The sequence below is a fragment of the Homalodisca vitripennis genome, chromosome 4, assembly GCF_021130785.1.
Source record: "Homalodisca vitripennis isolate AUS2020 chromosome 4, UT_GWSS_2.1, whole genome shotgun sequence".
NCBI classification, from domain to species: Eukaryota; Metazoa; Arthropoda; class Insecta; order Hemiptera; family Cicadellidae; genus Homalodisca; species Homalodisca vitripennis.
The window spans coordinates 105139318-105160457 of NC_060210.1; the positions used below are offsets into that span (position 1 = coordinate 105139318).

The 21140-nt window shown below is 30.5% G+C and overlaps 1 protein-coding gene across 1 annotated transcript in view; it reads left to right on the plus strand.

Moving 5' to 3' along the window:
• Positions 1-20827, plus strand: part of LOC124359882 (heparan-sulfate 6-O-sulfotransferase 1) — a 53860-nt gene extending 33033 nt beyond the window's left edge. The window contains exon 5 of the mRNA XM_046812996.1: positions 5022-20827. Within this exon, the coding sequence (XP_046668952.1) occupies positions 5022-5160 (139 nt within the window). The 3' untranslated portion in view covers positions 5161-20827. The remainder of the gene's footprint in view (positions 1-5021) is intronic.
• The last annotated feature ends 313 nt before the right edge of the window (positions 20828-21140 follow it).

The following is a 21140-nucleotide window of genomic DNA, read 5'->3' on the forward strand; positions in this document are numbered from 1 at the left end:
AACAGGTTACCGATCTGTTGGCCGAGAACACTAGACTAACCTCAATTTTGACCGATCATTCAGAAGTGATTAGCAATATCTTAACTAGTAATAGTAGTCAGACCTCTTATTCTAGTGCTTTAAAATCATCTCCTAAAAACACAAGCTCATTATATTTGGTAAATAATTCGAATAGGACTGATGGTGAAACTAACATTAGTGAGGTTATTAATGATGAATTTTATTTGACTCCAGTGGTTAACTCTGACATCTCTTCATGCATAAGCAGACGGAATTCTGTTCCGTCAAACAGCTTTTTGAGGGAAATAACTATTCCAAAGAGGAAGGAAAAAGTTTCTAAGCCTGCAGAAGATCCAATTGGTCGTGTTAATGGGCAAACAACTGTGAGGCTTCATGACAATTTTCAGTCTCCTAACTCTAAGCAAGGCAGTTCTGTTCCAGTCCCCAATTCCTATTCCACTGTTGTTTGGGGTAAACGGTCACTATCAGAATCGGGGACAGTTACGAAGATGAGTAAAGTTGAATCCGATCGTATGGATTTCAAAGTAGTTCAAGCCAAAAGAAAGCGTGGTGTAAATATTGGTTTCAATAAACTGCAAAACCGAAATCGCGCTGATTTTATTACGGGATGTGCAACAAGAAATAACCAACTCAAAGTTGTCGAGAAGTGTAGGTTTCTGTTTGTATCCAGGTTTGATGAGGATGTTGACTGTATGGCCGTGAAAAGATATATTAATGAAGGTGCAAACGGTAACTATGGAGTTACAAAACTTAAGAACAGGTACCCTGGTTATAGTTCTTTTAAGGTTAGTGTTCCCGTTATCCTCTGGGAAAAAGTGTACGATGCAGATTTCTGGCCAGTTGGGACTTATCTGGCTTGTTTTCGATATAATCAGAAGAATAATTCTCATAATGTTCCTAGTGAGTCTTTTTTGGAATCAAACCATGGTGCGAGTTTGGTAACTTAGGCCTACCAAAGTTTGCAGTTAAGGTGAGTGATCCTATTCCTTCTCAATCTATATCTGGTTTGAAATTGGATGTAAATTTTGTGCACATAAACACTCAGTCAATTAAAAATAAAGTTAACGACCTGGATGTTTTCCTTGAGGATGTCAATTGTGACATACTTTGCATTAACGAACACTGGTGTGTAGACGATGAAATATTGCTCTATCAACCAGCAGGTTTTCTACTAGCTGCTAGTTATTGTAGGCCTATTTCATTTGGCGGAGTGGCAATCTTTGTGAAAAACACTTTTTTACATGCGTTTGAAGTTGTTGACATCCATTGCCTGTGTGAAATTAAGCAATTTGAAGTGGCTGTGATAGTTTTTCCTACTTTGCGCTTACTGACTGTGTCTGTGTATCGTACACCTGATTCGTCAGTCGACATCTCTACAGAGAAGCTGACTAATCTTATTGACTTTGTAAATAAATACAGAAATTTCAAGATGATAATTGCTGGCGATATAAACATGGATCCAAAAAGTGACGACCCTAAAGTGCAAAACTTTGTTAATATTCTACGATCTCATGATTTTGTCTGTTTAAATTTCCAGCCCACCCGCCTTGCCTCCTGTCTTGATAATTTTATCACTAACCTACACCCCTCAATGCTCACCTGTGAAATTATCCAACCTCATCTTTCTGACCATTGTGCACTACTTTTAAATTATAATATGCAACACCTAACTTCATCTTCTGAACCTTTTCAAAATATTCACTGTACATTTGAAACACATAGGCTTTTGAGCAGACCTTGTCTAGATAGACTTAAGCATAGGTTAAGATCTGTAACCTGGGATAGCATTTTTTTAACAGTAACTAATGTTGAGTTAGCTTTTCAAACTTTTCTGCAAGTTTTATCTGATTGTTTGAATGAATCATGCCTTCTAAAAAAGAAAAGTCTTGTCAACCATAGTAGACCTAGATATAAGTCAAAAAGCTTAAAGTTGAACTGGTACACTCCTCTGCTAAGGGAAATAAGGCTATTGCTAGACTTAAGTCATGAAAAAGGAAGGACTGATCCTCAGTGCATGGCAATTCATGGTAGGCTTAAGAAAATGTATAGACAGGAAATTATTTTGGCTAAAAAAAGAGCAAATGAAAAGTTTATTTTTGAGTCACACAATAAATGTAAAGCTGCATGGAAAGTTATAAACGCTGAAACAGGTCGTGTGCCTAACAAAGCCAAAGAAAATAATCCCAATGACAGCTGATGATTTTAATAGCTTTTTTATTAATGTTGTTAATGTGTTAAAAAATAACTGTGATATTTTAGATGTAGCAAGTTCTGTTGATATGTTGAAATCGTCAGGTATTAAACCCCCTGGCCTATCTAGTTTTAAGTGGACAGTTGTAAATAGTAGAGATGTATATAGTTATGTGTATAGGTTAAGTAATTCCAGATCTAAAGATGTCTATGGACTTTCCAACTTTGTATTAAAGGAAATATTAGATGCTATAATCTATCCTTTAACACAGCTGATAAACTGGGTGCTTACTGATGGAATATATCCACAGTGCCTTAAAATAACAATAACAGTACCTTTACATAAGAAGGGTGACAAAATGAATTTAAACAATTACCGGCCTATTGCCCTAGTACCCGTTATATCAAAGTTAATAGAGACTATTGTGAAAAACCAATTGGAATATTACTTTGAGTACAATAATTTGATTTCTTCATCTCAGTATGGGTTTAGGAAAAATCTGTCAACTGTTAAAGCTGTAGAAAATATTGTCTCTTATGTATTGAATAACTTTGAAAATAAGGAAGAAACATCTGCTGTGTTATTGGATTTAAGTAAGGCATTTGACGTTGTACCTCACGATGAACTCATTCAAAAATTGAATTATGGTCTGGAGAACAATGCTTTGTCTTTGATTATGTCTTATTTGAGCAATAGACTTCAGCTTGTCAAAGTAGGTGACCAGAGATCAGGACTTAAGAGGTTGGCAAGCGGGGTTCCCCAGGGCTCAGTCTTGGGCCCCTTCTTGTTTACTGTCTTCATTAATGATCTCCCTAAATTTGTCCCTGGTAAGGTTGTCTTGTATGCTGATGATACTACTCTATTATCATCAGACAGAGACTCAAAATTAAATGATGTCATTATGGGCTATATGAGGGAAAGGTCCTATCTCTGGTTCTCTGCTAATAAATTAACTGTTAATAATAACAAGACCAAGGAAATTGTCTTTAGTTTACATAATTCTGGAAATAAGTCTGTAAAACTACTTGGTATCTATTTAGACACAAAGCTTAGCTGGGGAATCCATACAAACCATTTATGTATTAGATTAGCAAGAGTAATATTTCTACTAAAAAAACTAAAATTGTATACAAGTCTTAATCTTGTCATTAGTGCATATTACGCTTTTTTTTAATGTACACCTTCTGTATGGGGTTTTACTGTGGGGCAACTCTAGTGGAGCCAAGACTGTGTTTAAGTGGCAAAAGAAAGCCATACGCTGCATAGTAGGAATTAGTGACAATAAGTCCTGTAGGCCATTTTTTGAAGAACTGGGTATACTTACGCTTCCATGTATATATATATATATATATATATATATATATTACACAGTTTAGTTTTTGTTAAGGAAAATCTCGACTCTTTCAATCTTAGAAGCTTTAACCATGAACACAACACTAGAATTAAAAATACAATTGATGTACAATATGCTAGGTTAAGTAAAACTCAACAGAACTATGCAATAACCAGAGCTAGGCTATTCAATAAGTTACCATTAAGTGCTAGATCAATTTCTGTTGGTAGGTTTAAGAATGTTGTTGCAGAGTGGCTCAAGAGAAAAACGTTTTATTCTGTGGATGAGATTTTTAATGCTAATTTTAGTGACTTACAATTTTAAACTTTTAACATAGATATAGATTGTATTTATTTTAGGCTCTGTAGGCCTACTTAGTGATATTTTTAATATCATATTTGACTTTGTCAATTCAATTTTGTAATTGTTGGACGACAATAAAATGATTCTGATTCAGGACCTTTTTTTAAAAAAATGAACATGGTAACACAGGGATGGTAAACTCTGAACATTATACTGACATGTTGGCAACTTTTAGTCTGCCTGAAATGGATTAATATGATCCAGATGAAAGATTCCAGCAAGATGGTGCAACAGGCCTTACTGCTAATGTTTCAACGGATCTAAGACTCACATTTGCAAGACGTCTTATCAGCAGGAATGATAATATCCCTTAGTCTGCCCGTTCACATGATTTTACCGCTCCAGACTTTGGGTCTATCTTAATTAATTGCAAAGTCTTCAAGGAAATTTCACCAAGAACAAAACAAGATCTGAAGGAGTGAATTCAGCACGGAATTAGCAACATTCCGTTGCAGATTGTACAGAACGTCATGGAAGAACTACATCTCAGACTCCGTCAATATGTGCAAAACCAAGCATACAACCTTAATGACACTATATTCAAAAAAATTATTGTTTTTAACATATAACAAATTTCCACTCATGTACTTAAGATTCATTTTAAAACAATTATCTTTTTATTTGTAAATAAATTATTGGTGATTGTTCAAAATCATACTCTTTCACTACTCACCCTGTACATAGATAGGCCAGTTAAGATCAACAATATAAGTTTATCTAAAATTATAACAAGTATATTGTTAATTTTAGATTTTACTCTTTTTATATAGTTTTATGTGATTTACAATATTTATGCATAAGAACTAATACGAAAATAATTTCCTACAAAACATTTAGGAAGTATAGGCATAACATTAACAATTGAGTTGATTCAATAATTGATTATTTAATGTTATAATGCTTTAAAAATTATTCTCAGTGCTAATTTTAAAATGTTTCTGAGAGATCATTACCTTTGAACCCTTTCCTCTCACAATAGTGGCTCCTCAGCTAAAATTTCCTCATTTTGAAACATTACCGTATGGCTACCCTATTTATTCCAAAAATGACACAAGTAATTGAACAATAATATATCAGGTTCAGACATCTAAATAATTGAAGGGTTCATTACAGGAGGTTCGAAAAGTTGCGCTCTCGTGATGCTCAGTTTGCGGAGAGGTTCGCTCACTTGGGGGAACTGCCTGGGCGAGGAGCAGTGGAGTTCAACTGGGACCAGGAAGTGGACGAGACGACGCAGCACCATGACACGTAGAACACCACTGTATTTATGGATCTCTTCTTGCATTTATATAAATATAAGTGGATACGAACAAAAGTAATGCAACGAAAAGAAAGTTACGCATAAAGTGGTCTGTGTATGTTCGCACATTAAAGTACATCTAAAAATTTATATTCATTACTCTAAGATAATTTTTTATTTTAAAATTAAAATTCAGCTCTTAAAATGATACAAAATAATAGGTTTAAATTTGAAGTTTATAGCCCTGACTATGAGGGAATGTGATTGTTCTAATACTAGTATTTTAATTTGTTTTAAATTTGGTGCTTCCACTGATAGTCTTCCTGTGCTGCAGTATTATGCTAAAAATGTAACAATTTTTATATTTTGAATTTTAGGCATTAAAAAAATTCACATTGATCACTTCAGATATTTAGTGAATTTGACTGTCAAACAAGCATTTTACTTTGGCATATTAATGATCACAAATTCAATCTGATCAATAATATCAACTGAAATCTGTCTGCTATAGACAGAAGCAACCATGAAATATGTGGTAATTAAAATTAAGCTTTTAATTAATAGATGGACCATAACAGCTTGATAAATATACAGGGTGTAAAAAAGTCCCACACTGACTAGGTAATTCCCAAAAAATTACAGGTAAAGTAATAAAACTTGGTACATCATTACTGAACGTATAAATCTACTTTTTGAAGTAATTACCATTTCTTTGTCATATCAAGGGATGATCCGCAACGAGTCAGAAGAAAATCTTTAATGAGAGCTTAGGTCGAGTAGTACGTCAAATCAAAGGTCTTTATTAGTAGAGTACAATGCCACAAATCCGACCTTAAAGGGTTCACTCTTTAAAAAATTATTCTGGTTTGAAATATTTACAATATAGGTCCTGTTCTAGATGGTTTAATATTCTTGTCTTGGCTTAAGCTGTGAAAGTTAAAATTATTAAATGAATACTGGACTTAAGAAATGGCTTTTAAGGTAGTAGACATCCAATGGAGAATGGTCTACAAGGAATTTTAACCGTAAGCTTAGCTGAAGATGTACATCATTATAAAGGTTATATTACACTTTAAAACCATGTACATCTTGAGCTATGCTTACGTTAAATTGTTTTGCCGAACTCCTTGTTGACCATCCCCCATTGGATGTGAAGAGTCACTAACTATTATTAACATAAACATCCAGGTAGTGTGGTAGCGAGATTTTTCCTGATATGGCAACCGATCAAAAAAGACTGTTCTTCACTCTCTGTATTTGAACATTATCTACAAACAAGAAGCTGTTCTGTTATTTATTTTCTGCATTTTTGTTGAGTCAGACTGGTTGGCTTATTTTTTTAGTTTGCTGGATTCCTACATTTTGTATCATTTTTGTATCAAAATATACTAAAAAAAACTACCAATTTTAATTTTCATTTGGAACAAGTAGTAGGATACTACTCTTATTCTATTCACATATTTTATTGTCTGATTACAAAACTGTTATTTGTGGAGTTCCTTAGGGGTCAATCTTAGATTTGCTTTTGTTCTCTGCTTATATCAATGACATCAATACTATACTTGCAACGTACAATGGTTCATACATAAGCTGATAGATATCTATATTAACAAGTTGATGACTTCAGTGAGGCTTTGGAGAGGACCAATAAGGACATTGAAAGGAGTGTGCATTGGAGGGTGAAGTAAACAATAATTAGAAAATAAATGTAATACAATTTTAATTTTGTTGGTTAATTATTAAAATAGATAGATTGTAAACAAAAATATTTATTTTGGAGTTTTAAAATTAAAACGGACAGGTTACCACCTTGTACTGAATTGAGATAGAGATAGATTAGTATAGCATGTTAAAGGCACAAGTGCCTTTAAAATTAAATGTCAGACTATCTATAAACAAACAGTTAATTATGGTAAAAAAAGTACTTGTTTTAATTCATATTTCACAAATATGACAAAAGAAACTCTTAAGGAAAATTCCAGGTTCTGAGAGGCAAGTAATATAACTTATAGTTTAAGAACTAAAAAGCAAACCCAATAACATTACAGACAGCATTACAGATAACACAACAGAAGTCAGGGAATTATCTCCAATTTAATACCAAAAGACTCCACTGGTCTAAATGAGATATCTTAAAAAAAAAAATACTAAAACACTTTGTGGATTAGCTACTTTTCAATAAATCTTTTATAGAATTTTACACCTAATTTTCAAAGTGGTGAAAAAACCCATCTCAACCAGATCGGGTTACAGACCGATCTCACTTATTTCAACTATTTCTAAAGTCTGTGAAAACATTGTCCTAAAGAGATTGCTGGAATTGTGCCAAGAATAACTTGCTTAATGATCACCAGCATGGCTTCACTAATGGAAAATCAACAACTACAGTAATGATCAAACTAACCACAAAACCATTATTGACAACTTGGAAGCAGTTAATTTATCAATAGAAATTCTGCTTGACTTAAGTAAGGCTTTTGATTGCTTGAGTCACAAACATATGGCCCATATGGGAGTATATAACACTGCACAGAAATGGTTTTAAAGCTATAATGGCAGCTGATAACAATTAGTGGAACTAAAGCACAACCATAATAGTATCACTGTAGAAATACAATCAAATCCCCCCCCCCCAGTCCAAAGTGGAGTGCCCCAAGGATCGGTGCTAGGACCAGCAGTCTTCATTTTATTTGTTAACAATATGCCTCAATATCTAGGAGAATTCTGCACTCCTTTAATGTATGCTGATGATGCAACTCTGCTACTGAACAGAGAATCATCAAATGACTTAGCAGTGTCATCTAACGTTGCCCTAATTATGGCATACCAACCCTGCAATGGAAATGACCTGGTTACAATCCTACTAAAACCAGTCAGATAGTACTTAGAAGACGAGCATCTGAAGTTGAAATCATTCCGGATGTACAAATGAAGCCTCATATTAAGTTCCTGGGCCTGACTCTAACATCTAAGATATGGCCTTAGTAGATTTTGAGATTCTGGGGTGCAAGGGTAATTCGATAGGTCTAGTCTACTGTGGGAGATGACTGTTGGAGTTTCGTGTGGTTCGTTCCCTATCAGAGGTTCTTGCTAGCCTCAACAAAGGTGTGCCTCCCCTTGCCTGGTTTGACTGGAGAGGCTGGTTCAGAGCTGGCCTCCCCTTCTAGGGAGACATGACTGAGATTCGTGCCCTAATTCTTCCTCATGGATCTCGATAGGAGGTGGCCCCTACCCCGTAACCTTACCCATCCTAAATATCCTGTCACTCCGGAAGCAGCGCTAAGGTTCTTACAGGACTAAGTGCAAATTATAAGCGTCTTGTCCTAAGTGGACAAGAAAAAAAAAAGATATGGCCTTGCTGTATAGGGTGGTACAGCAGCAAGAAATCTAAAAATAGGCATGATCATCCAGAAAAATCTAACAGAACCCTAGCAGATCTACGTCACCTGAAAAGTTGCAGAGATGCTTTCAAATCTTTGAAAATTATGACAATAGTTGCTCTATACATATTAGGAGATGTAATGCATGCTGATGGAGATCTGCTTAGAAGCAGAAATATTCACCACTATAATACCAGAAATGGTGTTTTATACAACCTTCCAGTACATCATCTAAAGCTAAATAAATCTAAACCGAACTGTCACAACAAACTACCACAAGAGCTGCCATACAAGAGGGGCACTCACTAAGAGTAGGACTGAAAGAAAAGCTCATGGACCGACCTTTTTACTCTTTTGAAGAATTTTTCCATGGAACTTTCAAGGACGGACCTGAATCTACCAATAAAAATAAAATCTGGACACTATTTGTAATCTTGATGATTATTAATAAAGATGAATCTGATTTTGGTTCTGATTTGATGGCGGTTTACATTTAACACTTAACTTATCCCCTAATCCTCCATTTAGGGATGGGTGTTAAAGTTGTCGTCTATAACAAAACTTGTAAAAAGCCTAGAATATTGTTAAATATTTCTTTGCATATTTTATGTAGATAAATTCTTAACAAAAATATTTATATTTAATTTTGTATAATTATTATAAGAATACATGAGAAAGTTCATTGAAATATATAAAACTCTACTAGCAACATCATCATATTGTGATTGGGTTTTGGTGTCACCACAGCCTTTATAGAACAGTTCTGTGATAAGTACTAATGGGTGAATTTTCGAACTGTTAAGAATTGCATCAGTAACTACCCCACAACACACCACATGATATTATCTATTCTCTCACGCACATTTAATGCTTTAAGTATTCTCCAATGCACATGCTGTACACACGGATGTTTTCCTATAAATGTATTCAGATTCTCAATCTGGCACTCACTACATTAGCATTGTGGTATGGCTCACTGAAACTCTCAATGATTTACTGTACTTTTACTTTGTATATTTGCATTCAGTAAATTTTTAATATATTACTAAAAATAACAATCTATTATCTATTTCTCCAAATATTTCCCCAATTTGCAAAATGTTTCCCTGATCCTCGATTGCCAGATCGGACATGTTCTGCACTCCTGGACATCTACCTACCTAGAAACGACTGTATAAATCTGGCAAATATATTAAAATAATTCCAATGTGATTTGTACATATTTTATGATCTTTCTAAAATGTCTGTAAGAAAAATCAAAACTTATTCTGTGTGTGTTACTGCTGAATAAATAAACCTAGACTATTAAAACCATTTTCTGATTCTGAACAAATGCATTGAAATACATTTTTAGAGTTGTTTAGTAATGAGTTTGCATTTTTAAGAGCTGAATTAAAGTTTTATAAAGTTACTAAAGAAAGAATTAATTTCATTGTAAATGTGACGTTTATAAAACAGGTTATGAGAATTGAGTAGAGAAAACAGGGTTATAGTTGGGCAAGAGGTATATATCTTGTGTATTTATAAATGTATTAAGTGAGTTGTAACCATTTACAAATGAACAAAGGGAATATTTTGCAGCTGCTGTACTGAGTAAAGTAGGCAGGTATGTGTGAGATTTTTGGGCAGGTACTGGTGCAGTTATGTACTACAAATACTGAAATGGCCATATTGAAATAAGAGAGATGAATACTACTCTCAATATGCCTCTGCAAGCGAGGGGGTTGCATAAATTATATACTTGTAAAATGTCAACAAGTTTGAGAAATTTAACTTTTAATTCACTGTAGAACATTAAGTTATATGATGTAATGTACACAGGAAGTTATCGCACAACTTTCTGCTGAGTATACTGCAGCTGTAAAATTTAGGATTAAAGTAAATATATTTGTATCTTGCTAAGAGGACTTTAAAATTCACAAGAAACATTTTTCAATTGAAACTTTCTGTGAACATGCAAGCACACCTTATGGCAATTTGTTCACTTTACAATATTATTATTGTCTGATATGTTAATTTTTTAAATATGTTTTTCTTAATCTCACAAGAAATACAAGCAGTTTAGGTTGAAATGATAATTTACGGTAAATAGTAGTTGTGTTGGGGCATTTCATGCTAGAAAATTAGTGCATCATGTTGATGTTCAAAGTCATAGACATGAGTGACTTAGTGCATATTGAGGTTATTTTCACCAAATGTTTAGTCATATTGGATTAATACTACATGTTTAACATTTGTCTGGTAATTTAAAAAATAGAATTATTCCAAAACATCTTGTGACATATTCAAAGTCAGCTATTTCAGTGGAATCCAGAGAACTTTGTCTGCAGTTGAAAACTGGTTCATTACTGCACGTCTGAAACCGAATAAGATAACAAAGAGGAAAGTGTGATAAAATAAGCAAAGTATCTTCAAATGCTAGTGTTATTGGTTATATTATTGTTATGGATTTCTTAGACTTTTTTTGGAAAAAATAAAACTGTATAATGTGAAAAAAGTTTCAAAAAAATCTATGGTTGGCCCACAAAAACCCATTAGTTCAGTCATTACTTTCCAGTTCTGGGTCCAAAATTGATTAAAGCAGAGTTCCATCAGGCCCAGTTATCTCATGTATAGTGACTTGGATCATAATTTATACCTGCTTTAGTTATGGTACCACACCAAAGTCATATACCTCATTTTTGATTGGCTGAGGGTTTATACTGCTGTATTAATATCAAAATATCAGCTGTCAAAATAAAATGATGTGAATATTTATTATTTACTTTCTTTACAGTTCTTTTTTTGGGTTACAACTGTTGGCATAATTCATCCACTTTGCCACATTTATTCATGTTTAATTTAATTTTTATAAAATTTTGTTTACGATACTCGCACTCAGTTTTCTTCTTTTAACTCTTTAACATCTTTTATGTTGAATGGCATTTGATATATGCTTATAATGTATTGCGAACTAAAACAATGGAACAATTCAAGTGAAATGTTTACAAAACAAAATTATTTTATACTAATAATTTTGGAATTGCACCACATGTAAGATGTAGGAATGTAAAGCTTCCAGTTTCCAGTGAGCTAGGTAGTGTACTTACTACAATGGGAATGTGTTGGAATAAAATCTTTGTAACGATGTTTAACATTACCTTTCCACTCTATTTTTTCTTTATTACTCTATGTCCAATACTATCCAAATCTTTCCATATTTATATGAGGGAATATCCCATATTTGGTTCCTTTTGGATTACAATCCATCCCACTATAAGAAATAGCTGGCAGGAAATTGGGTTCTATTCAAATTTATTAAAATGTTGTGGACTTTTTTCAACTATTTTATGATCTGATTGAAGACTCTATATTACAATTCTGATAAAAGGTTAGATAACTTATCCCAATCATGTAATAGCAATGGTGTAATACAATTAAACTGCAGTATCTTGCCGCAAGGTGTGTGTCTGTGTGTAAAATACATAGTTTTAAAAAATAAAGCACAAACTTCTTTATGCCATTTGTGTTTAATGTTGAGGAGTTCTGGTAAAATAATTTGTGGTGTAAAAAGTATGTTATAACTTTAATTTCTGAAATAATAAGGTGTTTACATCTTACTGCATTAAAACCAACTGTATTTCATGTGTATTGTGTTTGTAAAATTGTTAATTTTAGTACTAGTACAGAAATGAAAAATTATTTTTTGTTCATTATGTTTAATGTTTCATTTTAGTTTTCAGATGTGCAAGATGAAAAGAAAAAATGTTTGTTTATAATTAATATATCATTAATATTTGTAGTATGATGAAACATGTTGTTATTACCTGTCTAAAATAGCTATTTTGGTACTCAATTGAATAAAATGCATGCTCACCATCAGCTCGCATGTAAAATATGATCTCGTACCATTAAATAAAATATATTATTTACTGATCTGACAAAACTTCATAATAAAATAATAAGGAAGTTTTACATTATCTTATCTATTACACCAGTGTAACGTGTGTATGAATGAATGATAATTATTAACATTTAGTGTTGTTGATTAAAAGAGGTATTAGATTAAAACTGTGTAATTTCCTTTACTTTAGGTCTGGTAAACAATACCCACCTAATGTTTCTAATTTATATAGCTGCCATATCTATAAATTAAGTCTAAAATAAATTTCTCAAGATAGAAACGTTATCTTTGCTATATATGCTGTTGTTAGTGTTTAAGGCTTTGTATGTTTATAGATCAATTTTATGTAAGGCATTTATTTTTAAAGATCATAGTAAAGATTAAAAGTACGATGAAATAAGGAAATGATTATTTTTGCCTCAATTTGTACTAAATAAGATATTTTTAAATTGTGTATCAGGTAAAAAGTTCATATTGTTAGAAAATATGAGTAACATTTTGTAATAATGTAATGATTAATGTAATATGCTGATAGTCTTGTGATATCTTTTAGTTTCTATTGGTGAATCAATATATGATATGTTTTTATTCAATTTACGTCAGTAATAATTTGTGCTTGAAAAACTTTGTTTTCGAATATTTGTAAATTAACTTGATTGCTAGTATAATACACAGTCTAACATTAAATACTAGTAATAAAAAGCAAAAACAATTTGAAATTCTACTTATTCTATACCAAATTAAAAATCTTAATACTCTATATTGATATTATTTTGTATTTCCAAGTTATGTTTTTAATCACAGATTTGAAGAGTTGTGGACTTACTTGTAGGGTATAACATCCAGTAAATTCTTGTAGAAGTTCACACGCAAGAATATATATATCACAAAGATTTTGGTATCAATTGAAAAAGATACAGGTTCTTAACCAATATTCCAGCTTGATGCGACTTATGAATTATCACTAAAAAAGAAAAAAAAAGAACTTGTGTCAAGTTGTTATAATAATGTTTAGTTAAGTTTTAGTTACCATTTCTTTTGATTGATTATAATAGTTTTTTAATTGGATTATAATCTGTGTTTTGATTACTTTTCTATAGTTTCATTTCTTATCTGTATAACAATAATTTTTAGTTGATATTAAGACATATGTCTTGTACCAGAAAGCAGTAAAGCTATGAGGTAATTTTTGTATTTGCACAAATATCTGTAACAAGATTTCTAAAGAATATTATTTTTCACTATTACAAATGTGATTATTGCCAATTGTTGTTGGTAATAAAAATTATTTGCAATTTTAAAGACTGATTGAAGTTCGAATTGTGCACAGTTTTATAAATAATATTTTATTCACCTTATATTTTTATGTCATCTGCATTTCATGAAAAGTAAGACTATGGTATGTATAACAATATATAATGTGGGTAATATGTATATATTCCTGGTGATCTTTTTTTAAAGAGCTTGTAAATTTGCTGAATACAGATTGACCATTTTGAACTTCTAACCTACTGACAGATTTAAAGTTAACCACGAAATATATAAAACAAAAAAATTGGAATCTGGGCTCCTATCACTATTACAATATTTTGTAAGAATGTGAAACATTTAGCTCTGCCATTCATTATCCACTTTTACATACTGTACCTTTTGTCTCTGGGTATTAGAATCTAGAATTTCAAACAATATTTTTAAATTGCATTATTAACCTTAATATGGTTAAAAATTCCTTTATTATACTTTATTATTTATACAGTTAGTTTGAACAATTAACAGTCATAGTCATAGTCATAGATCTTTATTCAAAGCTGTAATATTATAAATACAGTCAGAATAGTGTCACAAATACAGATAGACTAATATCATCACAGATACAGGTTAACTTATCTAAAATCTTATGTTAACTTAACATAAATATTGTTAATTTAAATAACTAAAATCAACTCAATTTTTATTTTTGTTTAATGGCCCAAACTCTCAAAAAATTCTTCAAAAGAATAAAATGATCGTGATATGAGATAATTTTTCAATTTATTTCTAAATGGATTGATTCCTTCAATTTTTTTTATGTCAATAGGAATGTGTTGAATAAATCGTGTTGTACCGGCGTATTCAGTTTTCTTTTTAAACAGCTCTAATTTATGATTTTCAAAAATTATACCACTCCTAGTATTATATCTATGAGTGGTTTAGTTAGGTATATTTTTAAATTTTGTGTAAGTTATTGTATTGTATATGTATTGACTGTAAACAGTTAAAATTCTTAATTTTGCAAATAAATCAAACAAAGAATCATATTCATTAATTTTAGTTTTTAGCACAATTATTGATTCTTTTTCAGTTTTTTTACATTCAAAACTGTTGCACTAACAAGAAATAGCGATAGAAGTGGTCTGGCAACCTGAGGTGACTTGATCATTAAATCATTTTGCTTAACTCACATGTTTATCATATGTAACCAATTTGGCCTCATTGCCTCTTCATATTTTGTAATAATGATGTTTGTTTTGTATTTATATTTTACATCCTGATGAAGGTTAAACCGAAATATAGAGTTTTAATACTATCTTTTTGTGTTTCTTAATGTGATTAATACACATGTGATTAACACAGAATGTGTCTCCAAGTTATCTAAATAAATTTTTTGTGTATTTCTTTTTATATTGACAAAAACTTAATGTTATCTACAAATAGCAAAATTGTTTTTATTGTTCCCAACTTATCCAAAGAAAAATGTTGTAAAAGCTTGCTAGCCTTTTTCTAAATTTAATAAATAAATATAATTTTTTAAACTCATTGTTACAGTTTTGGTAAAAATCAAATCTTTAAAAATAAGAAATCTGAAGCATATGGTCCTAAAAGGGCTAAACAGTTATTCTTCATAAATTTGAAGGAGAATAGTTCAATTAAAATCTGTTTTGTTATTTGTCCTGTTTTCAGGTTTTTTTTTGTATTACTTCCACACAGTTAGTGGTAGTAAATTCAATAAATTCAATTGTAATTGACTCGCATGTATCATTTATGTTTTTATTTTGGAATTGCGCATCATAAAAGACAAATAGTGATATTATTGTGTGGGTTTTTTAGTTTTGTTAAGTAACTATTGAAATCACTGTTTTTCAAACAAAATTGAGGCACAGTCTGCTTAATTAAAGAGATTCAAAATATTTTTATCTACTAAAGATTAAAAATTAATAATATCATCGTGCTTGCTAAATGTTTTACTACAGATAAATTATTCTACTAAATTATTTTACAATTATTATACAACTAACATTTTCATATGATGAATGAATGTTTCAATTTCACCCCTACTGTATAATTGAATTTACCAAAGTGTCCTGCACATAATATGTATAGGTTATATTTATAGGGTGTGATCTCAGTCACAGCAATAACTCGTAGTTTGCTTTCAATGAAATAAAGAATAAGTAGATGTTTAATTTAGGTATTCATTTTCAATACTTGAATTTAAGAAAGAGTTTGAAGAAATATGGTTACATATTAAAAAGTTCTGTATACCTTTTAATTAGTTTTAAAAAAAATCAATTTTACCTGTCCAAGTTAAATTTTTTTAATCCTTGATACGATTTTATTATCAGTAAGATAATATTACCATATTATTGTGGTTGCAATATTTGGAACTAATTTTCATTCATCGAACCATAGACATACCAACATATATATATATATATATATTATGTCGACACACATTTTTAATATTAGTTTGAAGTCATTTTTCACTTCAGTCTTTGTGTTGTTGTATATAGACAGACATCATATAACAAATGCCATCAGAAAACATACAAATGTTTGTTTAATGATTAAACATTTACAACTAAACAATAAGAACAAATTTTAGAAAAATTGTTTATTTTGTTTGTACAAGAAGCAAATATGAATGGCATGGTGGAACCCAATACCATGTACAAATTGATGTGGAGTAAACACTCATATAAAGTTTAAATTTTGATGTTCAAACAAATAGAATTTAAGTGAATGTTGTTATTATAGATGGTTTTAAAAATTCTGTCAGCATATTTAAAAGATCTTTGCAATTTTTTATTAATGTTACAGGAAGATACCATTACGTTTTGATATAAATATAACTTAAATAACTGATAAATAACTTAATTCTGATTAAATCTTTCCACAGAAGAACATTTATCGAATAAGTTGATTTTATAATCAAGAATTAAGTTGATGCTCAATTTAATTTATTTTCTATTATCTTGCAATTTATTTTATATTTATAAACTCATTGTGTTATATTATTATTGTTTTATTATTATGTAATACTACCAGAAAACCCCCTCCATCAGTGTAGATTCTCTGTTAATTTTTGGTGCAGTTTTGTGTGTGATAACATTACTCATTTAGCATAAGTTGTGTTTAATCTCCAATGTACAGTTTCAGAAGATTGTGTAAATGTTATTGTTGCTGTGGTGTAATATTACAAAATATATATTGTACATCTTGTATAATTACTAAGACAAAAGGGGAATTTAGTTTTTAGATTTATAACCCTCTGGATCCTAGATGAGATGGTATTTTGCAGGAATTACTTCAAAAACTCATAAAAAATTATTGCAAGCAAAGTTACGAAAATCTCCAGGTGCAGGCATGTTCTTGCTTCAGTATTTGTTTTTGGATAATTTACATGAAATATTGAAATTCTTTGAACCTTTTTCTATAAATTATATATTTTATTATTCTTTGGTGCTATGTGTCATAGACCTACAATTAGTTGCATTGGTCATAAAATTATAGTTATAAATAAAGTAAAATAAACAAAATGTTTTGACACAGTGTAATTTTTTGCTTTACTTATGAAAATTCAAAAGCATTGTTGAAGTGTCTTCTTATGCTTTCTTACATCATTTTTTTTAATACACCAAATCTTAACTATCGGATGGCAGATTAACTGTAATGTGGGGACTAAATGTGAAAAATGAGACAGATGTAAAATTGTTAAGGTAATAAAAGTTTCCTCCTTTAAATTAGCATAAGTATTACTACTAGTTTAGTACTAAACTTTTATAAAAAGTTTTGTGGCTTAGACAAGACAATTACTAGCATACTCGTACTTATCAGCAGCTATTAATTGTTCCTCAATGCGATCTAAAATAGCTCATTTAGTTCTGAGGATTCTCAATCTTCAAACAAATTGTTTAATTATATTTTTTAGTTTTAGCTTCAATATTTTTGTTAGATTATACTAAATAATTTTTATTTTTGTGTTAATGAATGTTATGTGATTGTGTATTTCTCCGACAGTCAAGGTGCCAGATATGAATTTTTTGTCAATTCTTTAGAATAATTGTCCAGTTGTTAGTGATTTGTTATTTTGTACTGAAGTATCTTATCTTAAAATGAACTTTTCTGTTTAGTGAGGAAATACTTGTGATTATAATTCTATAATCATATTAATTTTTACAATGAAGGAAATAAAATTTTTGTCACTGACTTAATCTTTTTTTAAACACGTTCACGACAACATGTACCCCTTCTTTACAGTACATGCGATTTTTTACAACTGCCATTGTGTACTCCATCGGGTACACACCGAGCTTTCGTAAAGCGCATCATGTGCCCGATGGGGTACACATTGCTATGCAATTCCTTATTGTGTTTTTACTGTTTGCCTGTCTTGGTGGTTTGTTAAATCTGATCCCATGCTTAAATAAATTCCTCAGACTATCGTGTACTCTATCAAGCACAAATTTGCCTAATTTTTAAGGTAAATTAATTTTTTAGATACCCCTTGGGGTACATGGAAAAACATTTAAAAAGCATATTATGAAAATAATTATTTTTGTGCAAAATTGTAAAGCCTACATACTTTTTTTTATTATACTCAGACATTTAACATAAAAAAATTATTGCGGTTTTTTGCTACTATTATTGAAAAAATCTATTGCAAATAAAGTCCGGAAACAAGCCATTGTCGTGAACATGTTAATGATTAAATTGAATTTACCATTGTGTTTTGATAACAATAATTACAATATGTAACAGCATATTTTTGTATATATTTCCTTATGAAAGTTAAACAAAATAATGTTTTATATTCTTATCTAACTTTATAGCAGAAATAAGAATTCAATTGATTAAAATAACTTTTGTTTTCACTTGAGAGATATGTTTGTTTAGTTTAAATTACCATGATATTTTATTTTAACACTGCAACTATCTGAACAGACGATATTGTAATAACTACAACTGCTGTGTGTAACAGTGAAAGAGTTAAATATTGACTGTATTAACTCTCAAGCACTAAAGAAAATTTGGGTCTTTTTCAATTAGTGTGCATTTATAGATTTTAAAAACTTTGTTTTTGCTTACATTACAGTTTTTCTCTTTTAGGAGAAATTACAAAAAATTTTGTTTGAATTCCACCATTTTTATACTTAGGTGCACCGTATGATTTTATCTGCAAGCCCTGCCTCGCATAATAATATAAAACATCGATAAAAGAACAACACTGGTTGTTTATTGTTTTTTCACATGCCACGCAATCTAATTTGCTTCCCGACAGTCATAAGTCAACATATTTATACATTCTTATATATTTAAAGCATTTTCTTGAACTATATACAATCAACTAAAATAAGACAATACGGATATTCTCATATGCCGAGTTTACCACAGTTCCAATGGCATTGACATATCTGTATTTAAGGGTTAATGTTGTTCATTTTTAAGATCTATGTATATTGCTTAATGTCACTATAATTAATTATGTATAAAATTGACTGATAAAAGTCCAAATAGGTCTTCATTATTTAAAATCTTATTACACACTACCTCAGGTAAATTTTAAATGTTTGTGTATTGAAATAACAAGACTTGAATTAGTTTTACTGTTATTATTTAATAATGAAGTGTTGGAGTAGGAGTATGCTACTTGTCTTAACACTGTTATTTATTATTTTTATGATATTTTTAAGGAGGGATCCTTTACCATGTGTGAATTATTTAGTTGTTTGTCAATGTTTTAGATTTTTCTTTTATAATATGTGTTCAATATATAAGTAAAGATGAGAGATTTTCACATTGCCAAACTATGTTCATGAATGCAGAGTAAAATATAACCCAGTAATATACAATATTATAACAATACTTTGCATGATTCTTTAGATGTATAGTATTATTTCAAGGTTATAAATTGTATAATTTACTGTCAAATTGTATTTTATTACTCATTCATGCTACTCACTCCAATAATTGGTTACATTAAACCTCCAGAAGGTTGGTGGTGGTCTTGATACTCTGTTCCTGTTAAGTTTATATTGATTAAACATGCTAGTACATTATCAGTTTAACTTGCATGATTCACTGGTCCATTAAAGGAGTAGCAGGAAATCTCAGAACGTTGCTGGTAGTCTGTACTTGCCTAGTGGGAGAGTTACATATACACAAACCCAACACATTTTGGCAGGGCTATTCCGATGTTTTTGAGTACCCTTTGTATTTTAATTGGGCTTAGCTATTCAATTTTATTAACAGTGCTGACCCTTAATATTGTGTATTGTACTCAAGTTTTAAAATAAGTTCTTCAGTGAATTTTGATATACTAGACTACTGTGATAGATTTCACGTTGGTCAGACATCTAATTGCTGTGATCAGATCTCATTTTCCAAAACTCTAAAAATAAATATGCTGCTTTCAATTATCAATCATATTTAAAATAGTGCCCACAAGGTTTCGGAAAAATTAATGATATATTCATTATGAACACTTATGCATATTGTATGAAATCCAAAGAACATTTCTTAGTTGTCAGTGAATTAAACAATGAGTTTTACATTTTTTAAATTGTAAATTTGTATTTCTAAATTTTCATTAATATCTCATAGTCATAAATAGAAACTAGGGGGACAACTCCAAATTTTTAGGTCTCTTTAAGCTCTGAGGCCATGATGCATTTCCACTGTTTCCCTATTGATAGTTTGAAATTGCAATAATCACTTAATGATTAAAAGTTACAAGCCTAAAACATTCCAAGAGGCTTTACAAAAATGTAGATTTTGTGAGCAGGAATAGTTATAAAGTAGTTCTCTCAATGTCTTGTTAAAATATTATGTAAAAAGAAAACCTTTGAAACTATTTATAAAATGTATCCAAAGACTAAGTATACAAAGACAATTAGTTTAATAGCTGCTAATTATATAAAGATATTATTGTGAGGTACAAAATAAAAATTATTTTGTTACTGTTGTTTGTCACTCATTTAAATCAAGTTAAATAGTCATATGTTTACTAATTTACAATTTAGAATTTAAAGACTTAGTTTAAGAACACCGTCCTAATCTGTGAACTCCAATTTAACCATTAGGTTAGTTGCATATCATAAAGGCTTGCAATGTATGTAAACACTGTATATAGTATAAATATATAACGTACAAATATGTTTTCAGTACTATGTAATTTTCCTACTAAATTATCTTCTTTCTTTAAAAAAAATGCAAGAATGGTTTTTCATTTGGTAAGTACAGAAGAACTACAGCATATAATTGTCCCAATTAGTTGGAAATCAGGTTGACTAAGGTTTTAGTGAAACTGGTTACAGCTCAGGTATTCAGTAAAACATTGTAAAATGTACATTATTTAGTGTTGAAACTCAAGGACATGGCTAGTGAGGAAATCCAAGGGATCTGGTCCCCCTTCAAATTTTCAATTTTATAACTTACTTTTTTAGCAAACGATTATTATTATTTAAATAATT